The 11,832-nt window shown below is 32.8% G+C and overlaps 1 protein-coding gene across 1 annotated transcript in view; it reads right to left on the bottom strand.

The window, feature by feature from the left end:
- Window positions 1-9,054: 9,054 nt before the first annotated feature.
- Window positions 9,055-11,832, bottom strand: part of LOC132712872 (carnitine O-palmitoyltransferase 1, muscle isoform-like) — a 37,371-nt gene continuing 34,593 nt past the window's right edge. The window contains exons 14-15 of the mRNA XM_060695311.1: window positions 11,110-11,181; window positions 9,055-9,256 (exon numbers count right to left, since the gene is read on the bottom strand). Of these exons, the coding sequence (XP_060551294.1) occupies window positions 9,092-9,256; window positions 11,110-11,181 (237 nt within the window). The 3' untranslated portion in view covers window positions 9,055-9,091. The remainder of the gene's footprint in view (window positions 9,257-11,109; window positions 11,182-11,832) is intronic.

Below are 11,832 nucleotides of genomic sequence, written 5' to 3'. Positions count from 1 at the left end.
GGGCGGAGACGGTTACAGTTTTAGATCCCCAGGCTTCCATCTTAGAACAAACTTGGCATCATCAATCATACCACTAACGGGCACAGAGACTTGTCTCCCGAATCGCTCTTCTGCTTATACAAAGCTCTAACATTCCATCGATCAGCCTCTATCGGGCGGTTTTATAGTTAAAGGTTAGTTTTTTAACGTTTAACCTCGTCGTACTCTCATAGTCACAATATAATTGGTACACACAACCAATGAACCATACTCTCTGGCGGCGGACCGGCAGCCCAGATTATGACCTAGGGACATTTTCATTTGAACACTCCAAACATCTTCAGGTCCAGGCACTTCCTTACTATAAGAAATACACCCGTACTGTTCTTCATTCTCAAAATATCTAAGCTCTAGCTCTCTAGGGAGTTCTATCAAAAGCAAGAATTTTAAGTTTTTTCTTTCAGTTGCCATGAAGTTTGGATCAAATTGGCTTAGCAGTTTATGAGGAAATGTCATTTAAAGTAAAAGTTTACGGCCAGATGCTGGAGGAAAAGCAATCACAAAAGCTCACCGTATCACTTTGTGATGACTGGTGAGCTAAAAAAACAAGTAATATTCAATGATTTTATCTTCAGAGTTACCCGGTAGGTCATTCAAAATTAATTTGCTCTTTATAAAGGTCTTGTCTGTCCCAGACAATCCATTCATAATTATAACAACAAGAACTGTCGGAGAACAGTATTGGCATGACTACAGTGACCTACAATTATGACCCTAAATGCATATATGAAGTTTTAAATAAATATCTTTAATAGTTATTGAGATATGTAAAACTTGCATGTAAACATTTACCAAGAGACTAAGTAGAAAAGGGGATATGAATCAGCCTAAATGCAAGATAGAGTTATGGAACTTGGTCAGTGACATACAGTTATGACCCTCCAATTGTTACTATAAAAAAGTATTGTAAATTTCAATTGAATATCTCAAGCAATAATTGAGATATTTGACTTTACAAAAAACTTTAACCAAAATTTCTAAGTTAAAAAGGGGCATAATTCTGTCAATATTGTAGGCAGAGTTATCCAACTTGTCAATCTGATGTACCTTGTTACTATAAATAAGTATTGTAAGTTTCAATTGAATATCTCAAGCAATAATTGAGATATTTGACTTTACAAAAAACTTTAACCAAAATTCCTAAGTTAAAAAGGGGCATAATTCTGTCAATATTGTAGGCAGAGTTATCCAACTTATCAATCTGATGTACCTTGTTACTATAAATAAGTATTGTAAGAAAATTCAATTGAATATCTCAAGCAATAATTGAGATATTTGACTTTACAAAAAACTTTAACCAAAATTTCTAAGTTAAAAGGGGCATAATTCTGTCAATATTGTAGGCAGAGTTATCCAACTTGTCAATCTGATGTACCTTGTTACTATAAATAAGTATTGCAAGTTTCAATTGAATATCTTAAGCAATAATTGAGATATTTGACTTTACAAAAAACTTTAACCAACGCAGACGCCGACGCCGGGGCGACTAGATAGCTCTCATATTCTTCGAATAGTCGAGCTAAAAATCAAACGAAATTCTGAAGGTCATTTTCATTTATCAGTGAAGGTCAAAATCAGTCTAGTAAACCTAAAAGTCTTGTGAAATTGGTTGTTGTTTCCAAGTTTGAAGGCAATCCATTAAGAAGTAAGAAATGTATTACCTATTATAAACCTCTTCTTGATAATTTTAACCACCTATGTGTGAGAGGTTGGTAAGCATGAGAAGTCCATACCACTGAGAAGTTAGTATTATCTACTGGTCATTAATACACTTGTTACTATATATAGTAACAAAATTGCCTATGATTTCAACTGATAATGAGTGTCATGTGACCAATTATTAGTTTGCAGCCCAGGGCCAATATCTGATAATCATAATTGGCCCGCTGAACCACGAGTATGTGCAAAAACTGAAAACAATGACGTCACATTTAACGTCATCAAAACAGCTAGCTGTAAAGTAGGATAGATTAGCGTAATTTCTACAAACACAGCTCCATTGAAATTTAAAGCAAAAAATACTAGCTACAATTTCATTCTGTGAAAAAAATCCTGCTTCTAGATTCTCTTACATACATATAAGGGAAGCAACTCTGTAGAAGTTACTGTAAAATACAGTTGAAATCTACAGATATAGGAATTCCTACAAAAGAAATATCAAAGTAAGTGTTAGATCTATCACACTTATACATATCTTAGATGGGCCAGGAGGTGATAATCATCCCTGAAATGAATAATGCCCTCAGGCTCAAGCCATCGGGACCATTATTCATTTTGCAGGCAAATTATCATCTTCCGGTCCTACTCTACCATGTATTTATCTCTTAATAACATTTTAATTTGTTTATTGACGTATAAGTCATAAATGAGAAATGAAAAGTTTTTAATATCTCAGAAGTTTTAATTCTTTTTCAGATATGTTGTTTTGCAATAATGTTATAAAATCAAGAAAATGAGAATATTCACCACAAAAAATCCGTCCAACTAAAATTTCCTAGTGTTCATGTAAAATAAAACGTATTCACTAATTATTAATAGATCAACTGCTAATAGAAACATAATACATGTAAGACCTACAACAAAATATTTCAAAAGAAATTTTATTTTTAAAGCTATTAAAGTATGGCATAATTTACATTATATATTAAAGAATCTTCTCTTAATTGCTTTTAAAAGAAGAACGAAAAAGATGATAATTTGAATTATTCTGATGAATACATGTGGTTGTCTATTCAAATGTTTGTTGTTTATATTTTTTATATGTTTACATTTTTGTATGTTTACCTCGTTAGAAGGCCATATTGTAGACACTGTGGTTCTTATTACAAAATGTATGTGTAACTTTCATGAAATAAAGTGTTTATTATTAATATTATTAATATCATATGAAGTAATATCTATTGCTAAATATATATATTATGCAATGACTGTAAGAAAGGAAGAGATAAATACTGTATAATTATTTACAAATTCAATTCATTACATCTAGTAACAAATGTATTTGCAATTTATCACTCTACTGTTTGATGTATTGTTGTACTTTGTATTTTGGGCCTGAGGCCTATATTACTAGAAATAAACTGAAACTGAATTATTATTATTACTATTATTATTATTATTATTATAACTTGAAAAATTGTTAAACCTCATTCTTTCTTTAGTTTGCATTCTTATTAATGTTACAATCACTGTCTGTCAAAAATCTAATCATCGAAAAAGAAAATAAAAAGAACTGAATTTAAAAGAAAAAGTTAAACTGATAAATTATTTGGCTATCTAAAGAGAGATATAAAACCTAAATAAAAGTCTGGGTACATATACATTTAGTAACATTGCACTTCATAAGATATTAAATTGAATTCTTTACTATTTAGACTTGATCACTATTAAGACTACTCTGAGTCAGTTCCATCTGTGGTCTTATTAAAGAGAATTGTTCCTAGGCCAAACGTTCTTTAATTATTGATCGGAAACCGTTTTTACCTACACGGTCAATGTGACTTTGACCTTTGACCCCTTGACCTCAAAATCAATAGGGGTCATCTGCTCTGCTCAGGTCATGACCAATCACCATACCAAGTTTGAAGTTCCAAGGCCTAAGCGTTCTTAAGTTATTGATCGGAAGCTGTTTTTACCTACAAGGTCAATGTGACCTTGACCATTGACACCTTGACCCCAAAATCAATAGGGGTCATCTGCTGGTCATGACCAATCACCATACGAAGTTTGAAGTTCCTAGGCCTAAGCGTTCTTTAGTTATTGATCTAAAACCGTTTTTACTTACAAGGTCAATGTGACCTTTACCTTTGACCCCAAAAACAATAGGGGTCATCTGCTGGTCATGACCAATCACCATACCAAGCTTGAAGTTTTTAGGCCTAAGCATTCTTTAGTTATTGATCAGAAACCGTTTTTACCTACAAGGTCAATGTGACCTTGACCTTTGACACATTGACCTTAAAATCAATAGGGGTCATCTGCTGGTCATGACCAATCACCATACCAAGTTTGAAGTTCCTAGGCCTAAGCGTTCTTTAGTTATTGATCGGAAACCATTTTTACCTACAAGGTCAATGTGACCTTGACCTTTGATCCCTTGACCCCAAAATCAATAGGGGTCATCTGCTGGTCATGACCAATCACCATACCAAGTTTGAAGTTCCTAGGCCTAAGCGTTCTTTAGTTATTGATCAGAAACCGTTTTTACCTACAAGGTCAAGGTGACCTTGACCTTTGACACCTTGACCCCAAAATCAATAGGGGTCATCTGCTGGTCATAACCAATCACCAATACCAAGTTTGAAGTTCCTAGGCCTAAGCATTCTTAAGTTATTGATCGGAAACCGTTTTTACTTACAAGGTCAATGTGACCTTGACCTTTGACCCCAACATCAATAGGGGTCATCTACTGGTCATGACCAATCACCATACCAAGTTTAAAGTTCCTAGGCCTAAGTGTTCTTTAGTTATCACTCGGAAACCATTTGGTCTACGGACCGGCAAATGCAAAGCAATATACCCCTTCTTCTTTGAATTGGGGGCATAATTAGACGCCGCCCGTCCTCTCGCCCGCCCACCCCCCAGGGGGAACTATAATATAACCCGACCAGTTTGTTTTTCAAACGGGCGTATAAACAGAAACAGATGCAAGCAATTTCCGTTGATATCCGAAGACGTGTCTATTTAGCTGATCATTTTCGGTAAAAAAAACCAACACAAAAGAAATGCGACAAAAGCAGATTATAAACCAAAATAATGTGGATATAATCATAAAATCCAGAGAATAAACATTAAATTTATCATCCCCCCCACCAGCGGGTCTCTGACACAAGACGCTTCAAATGACGGTCTCACACTACACTATGTACAATACAGCTTAAAATATTTGTTCCACAAATAGAAAGTATAAGAAAGATATCAGAACTCCAAATGAAACAATTTGTTTATCCAAAACAATTTTATTCTTGACAAATGCAATGGAAAACTGTATTATTCCTTGCTTAACTAAAAAATAAACATAATCTTAACATAGGGATTATGTAAATAACAACACTAAAATTGAGTTCAAACTATTTATGAAACAAACAAAATCACTTGGACTACCAAAGAGGTGTCAATATGAGCTATAGCCTACCAAGCTGTTACCAAAACAAAATAAAATTACAGATTTAAGCCAGTTAACACTTAATTAGGAGTGGCATTAATGATTTGAACTGGTGCGTAGAGTAAAATCATCACATAGCGACCAGCCTTAACAATCAATCAAATTCCACGATAATATGAGAAAGCACCTGGTTCACTTATACAAGCAGAAATATCTTTTATTTAACTTACAGTTACTATCTTTCTTCCTTTAGATCTATATTGTGTTAAATAAGGTATTTCTCTGTGTGTCAGGCTAAAAATACTGTAACAAAATGTTTTATAAATATTATCCAATCAAGTTTTAGTCTTTAAACCCCAAGAAAACGAGTAAAACAGGATACTTGTTTCTGAGGCCAAATCAATATTTAATTAAGGTGAATTAGATTGTTTTCATAATTTTATGGAATTTCATGCTTCAGTAAAATTCAACTGCTCAAATTTTATAGAAATTTATCTTAAATTTTTATTTTCCTCATGTAGATCTACAGTAAATATTTTACTTTTTATTACTTCCCTTTATTATGCTTTACTATCACAGTTTCTTATTTAAAAGACTTAAATACATTGTTTCACAATCAGAGTTGATAATAACTTGATAAATATTGTCATACGAAATAAGATGGTAACATTTTAATGAAAGATTTCAACAATTTAAAACCAATGATGAAAAGTAAGTTTTAATTAGTATATATAACATGCTGTACTAATGAAATGAAGCCAAATTATATGTACTGTCAAATCTGCAGAGCTGCAGTGTGACGATGGTACCTAGTTTTAACATAAATTATAGTTTTGAGGCTGTATTGGCCAGAATTAATATGGTTGTCAGATTAGGAACACTTAAGTGCAAGGTGTTGCTAGCAACAGTGACAAGGTGTAGCTAACGAAGCACAACAAACTGTGTGCTGTCATGCTGTCATGCGGGCGTGTTCTCGCGATGTCACATTGTTGCTCGGCTGAAAGGATTGGCTATTTGTATATATATCAGCCAAGCTACATCGCGTCACATGACAACGCACCCTTTTGCGTGCTTCGCTAGCAACAAGAGGAAATTAGGCGATAACAATATAGGTGGTAGGTGGTGTTGTCGCTATCAAAAACTCAACACGCAAAGTGTACCAAATTAGCCACTTTACAGTATAACATTTTCCATTATCATGTATACCCCATTACAAAGGAATGAGACTGTCACATAAAACCAACATAATAGGTTGGCGACCAGCAGGGATCAAGACCAGCCTGCGTATCCGCGCAGTCTGATCAGGATCCATGCTGTTTTCTATCAGTTTCTCTACTTGTTATAGGGTCTGTTAGCGAACAGCATGGATCCTGATTGCACAGACTGGTCTGGATCCATGCTGGTCGCAAACCCATTATGTTGGTTTTGTTGTGACGCGGCTCATTTATACTCTTTTCTGAGGCACAATGTGACTTTAAAGGCCAAATAAACACTTATTGTATATAATTTATGGAATTTCATTTTTTTTTTAAACTTTAACTAAACTTTAACTTAATCTTAATATAAAAAATATTTTTCTTTTTATTACTTCCCTTTAATAGACTTTACTATCACAGTTTCTTATTTAAAAGACTAAACTACAATAGTTTCACAATCAGAGTAAATAACAACTTGATAAATATTGTCATGTGAAATAAGATGGTAACATTTTAATATAAGATTTCAACAATTTAAAACCAAGGATGAAAAGTAAGTTTTAATTAGTATATATAACAAGGTTTTAACATAAAATTAAGTTAGTCATGACATCTGCAGAGCTGCAGTTTGGGATAGGTTCCTTAAGATAGACCATTTTTTGAGGCTTTTTGGCCAGTATAAAGTTGTTTGATATTGAACACTATTGTGCATCATGCTTGCAATACACGAGGGAGGGTTTGTTACACTGTTGTGGTTTGTTACACTGTTGTCCTGTTGCTAACAAGTTCTTCGATGTCCCATGTCTGTCACATTGTCGCTTGGCTCCAATCGAAGGATTGACTAATTGTATATAATAAAAGCCAAGCGACAGGGCGGCATCACACCACTTCACAAGACGCGTTTATCCTGCTTCGCTAGCAACAAGAGGAAAAGACTAAACTGATATAGGTTGTGTTTTTGCTATCGACAACGCTTTGCTCAAAGTGTACCAAATTAGCCATCATACAGTATAACATTTCCCATCAACATGTATACCCCATTATAAAGGAATGGGACTGTTACATAGGTCATGTGCATTATAGCTGCATGTCGCGAGATGAGTCAAACTATTTTAAGAATATCAAACTTGAGGAAAATATTCTAAGAGTTTAAGAGAAGTAAACATATTCAATATTCAAGTAATACTTTTCATACGATGTGCAATTAATGCCTAATTTTGCAGTATTTATCACTAGGGGTGTAACAATACAGCAACAAGAGCTGTCGGTAGGACAGCAACGCTCGACTATTCTTAGTGCTTGATAGTAAAAAAAAATGCTTGATACAGTTACCTCCTCCTGTTTACAGGTTGGGGTCATGATGGTGAACAACTGTGCAAAGTTTCAAAGCCATATGTCAATGGACTTTGAAAATATTTGAACTATTACAAAAACTTTTACATAAGTGGTTACGCCGACGCAGACGCCTAGACCAACGCCGACGCTCGGGTGACTACAATAGCTCTACATATTCTTATCGAATAGTCGAGCTAAAAATGTATTGTCGTGCATATGTTTTGATGTAAAGATGGAGTAACATTATACACTTGAAACTTAAAAAAAATGTAAGGACTGAATAGAAAGTAAAGTGTTACACAATTTGATTAACAAAACTAGTCGCGCATGACCTTTCACATCTGGGCCGCTAATGTAAATTACAAGGCCGCTTATTGACTTTTAAGTGTCTACTAGTTGTCGGATATTTTCATCTTACTTTGGCGCCAATAAAATTCGGCAATAAAAGATTTTATGCAAAATTTGTATGAAATTAGATGGCAATTATCTGAAAATTATGATTTTTATAAAATACTGGTTTTCCAAAAAATTGTACCGCAGTACTAAATTTATTTTTTTGTAATATATCAGTATACCGTAACACCTTTATTTACCACCATATTTCTATTGCTTAACTAACGCAGAAAGGATTTATTTTCTGGTTATTTTTGTGGATTGGTTTAATTACAGTTTGAAAAGTGTAAATTATTTTCTTTGTTTAATATTTTACTTTTAAATACATTTTTCAAAATTATCATCAAAATAAGCATGAATCTGGAGTCGTACTATTTTAATTCAATAATGCCAAATCTGTGCAATATATGGCCTAAATGAGAAAGGCAGTAAGTAAGCTGACCAATATATTTAGAGTTAATCGAATTAAAAGCATACGGCTACTATGACATTTTATGTCAACAAGCATTACAAATTTTTCCATGGAAGATCCCTTAAAGCAGCCTTCTGCTTTTATATTTTGTTGAGAAAAACAATTCTGTTTCGTTTCAAACTAAGGATTTCAGTAATTCATCTTGCAAAAATCCATAAATGTTATAGTGACTTTCGTTTCTAAAAATAGAAGCTCGGGAAACGATTTTGGTTTGATACTTTAATCTTGTGTACCAAACATGAATCTAGCTGACCAAAAAATTTCTGTCATTGATTTGAGGACAGGACGGAAGTCAATGCCATGCGATTACACAAAGTCTTCAAGATGTTCGTTGTTTAATAAAGACAAGATAGCAGAAACTTACTTTACGAATTGATTCGACTCTTGCGTCAGTGATCGAACTGTCTCCATTCTCCCCATCAGATATAAATCCAGTAACCAGTCACATCAATATAAATCGATATTTACATAAATCTAGTTACCAGTCAAGTCAATATAAATCCTTGTTTCATAAATCTAGTGACCAGTCAAGTCAATATAAATCCTTGAAACTTACTTTACGAATTCATTCGACTCTTGCGTCAGTGATCGTACCGTCTCCGTTCTCCCCATCAGATATAAACGTGTCATTGACGACTCGTACGTGAGACAAGGTTTCCCAGCATTCTTGAAGTATGTGACCTGGAGCGCCATCTGTATGTATGCATCGGGGCTCACCTGTAACCATGAAACATCAAAGTCAGATTTAGTTAAAAAAAAAAAAAAGGCTTTTTTTTCACTGAAACATGTATCCAGTCAACTTTCTGTAAGTCAAGCAGTAAATAAATTCTAAATCTTTGATTTTTATATTGAAGTAACCAGTATATATATTATTATGAATCATTTTAATAAATAATTTAAGTCCTTGTAAGCATATAAAAGGTCTGAAGTTCACAGATGTCATATATCCCTAAAACTTATAACCAGTCAATTTATACAAAATTCTTGTAACATAAATCTAGTGACCAGTCAAGTCAATATAAATCCTTGTAACATAAATCTAGTAACCAGTCAAGTCAATATTAATCCTTATTACATAAATATAGTAACCAGTCAAGTCAATATCAATCCTTGTTACATCAATCTAGTAACAAGTCAAGTCAATGTAAATCCTTGTTACATAAATCTAGTTACCAGTCAAGTCAATATAAATCCTTGTTACATAAACCTAGTGACCAGTCAAGTCAATATAAATCCTTGTTACATAAATCTAGTAACCAGTCAAGTCGATATAAATCCTTGTTACATAAATCTAGTAACCAGTCAAGTCAATATAAATCCTTGTGACATAGACCTAGTAACCAGTCAAGTCAATATAAATCCTTGTTACATAAGTCAAGTAACCAGTCAAGTCAATATAAAATCCTTGTTACATAAATTCTAGTAACCAGTCAAGTCGATGTAAATCCTGGTTATAATAAATCTAGTAAACCAGTCAAGTCAATATAAATCCTTGTTACAAACAGACCTAGTAACACAAGTCAAGTCAATATAAATCCTTGTTACATAAGTCAAGTAACCAGTCAAGTCAATATAAATCCTTGTTACATAAATTCTAGTAACCAGTCAAGTCGATATAAATCCTGGTTATATAAATCTAGTAACCAGTCAAGTCAATATTTATCCTTATTACATAAACATAGTAACCAGTCAAGTCAATATAAATCCTTGTTACATAAATCTAGTAACTAGTCAAGTCAATATAAATCCTTGTTACATAAATCTAGTAACCAGTCAAGTCGATATAAATCCTTGTTACATAAATCTAGTAACCAGTCAAGTCAATATAAATCCTTGTTACATAGACCTAGTAACCAGTCAAGTCAATATAAATCCTTGTTACATAAGTCAAGTAACCAGTCAAGTCAATATAAATCCTTGTTACATAAATCTAGTAACCAGTCAAGTCGATGTAAATCCTGGTTATATAAATCTAGTAACCAGTCAAGTCAATATAAATCCTTGTTACACAGACCTAGTAACCAGTCAAGTCAATATAAATCCTTGTTACATAAGTCAAGTAACCAGTCAAGTCAATATAAATCCTTGTTACATAAATCTAGTAACCAGTCAAGTCGATATAAATCCTGGTTATATAAATCTAGTAACCAGTCAAGTCAATATTTATCCTTATTACATAAACATAGTAACCAGTCAAGTCAATATAAATCCTTGTTACATAAATCTAGTAACTAGTCAAGTCAATATAAATCCTTGTTACATAAATCTAGTAACCAGTCAAGTCGATATAAATCCTTGTTACATAAATCTAGTAACCAGTCAAGTCAATATAAATCCTTGTTACATAGACCTAGTAACCAGTCAAGTCAATATAAATCCTTGTTACATAAGTCAAGTAACCAGTCAAGTCAATATAAATATTTGTTACATAAATCAAGTAACCAGTCAAGGCAATATAAATCCTTAAAGAATCGTTATCAAACAAGTCATTTTATAAATCAACCGGATATAATCATAACCAGTCTAAACATCATATTACTTTTATACAAAAACTCCATCAGTTTACCTACCTTACATGTTTTAATAAAACCTTTCCCATAGTTAAAATAACCTTCAACTCTATGATCAACGTCATCTATTGCCTGAAATATATTTACCTCAATGTTAACATAGTAACTATGTGTTCTTTATATATTACATACATCAAATAATTCATTAAAGACGCACCTAAACCTCAGATTTAAACAATGCTGTTTTTACATATAATGCTGTCACAGTTTTTTTCTCTCTCTAAAGTTGTATTTAAATATGTGTGTAATATCATAAAAAAAAAATCCGTATTCTATGTAAAATTTATTGTAAATTGCTGTAATTTGTATGAATTTCAAAGATTCTGTATTTATTTGACAAAGTTTTTATTTTCGCATAAACTTCACATTCTGTTTAGCGTACAGTTAAACGGACGTTGCGTCATAATGCAATGTGTTATTTTATAAATATCAATCGTTTCTGAAGAAGAAAACATAAAACTACACCGAGGTCCAAAAATGTAAAACATAAAACTTTAATTTTTCACAATAGCTCAATGGCCACACCATAAACAGAAAGCTATGGTAAAGATTATTAAGAAATACACTCAGAAATAAAATGGAAATTGTAATTTTGTGCTTTTCTTAGTTCGATTTGGGTGAGGTGTTGCACATTGCTTTTAAATTGTGAGTCATTTTTCACAATAGGAAATAAATTATTCTGTAAAGAAAGAATTAAGAATATTTGAATTTCCCAGCTAATTA

The sequence above is a fragment of the Ruditapes philippinarum genome, unplaced genomic scaffold (assembly GCF_026571515.1).
Source record: "Ruditapes philippinarum isolate M1 unplaced genomic scaffold, ASM2657151v2 ctg8932_1_1_1_1, whole genome shotgun sequence".
Lineage (NCBI taxonomy): Eukaryota > Metazoa > Mollusca > Bivalvia > Venerida > Veneridae > Ruditapes > Ruditapes philippinarum.
This window is presented reverse-complemented; position numbering and strand designations above follow the sequence as displayed.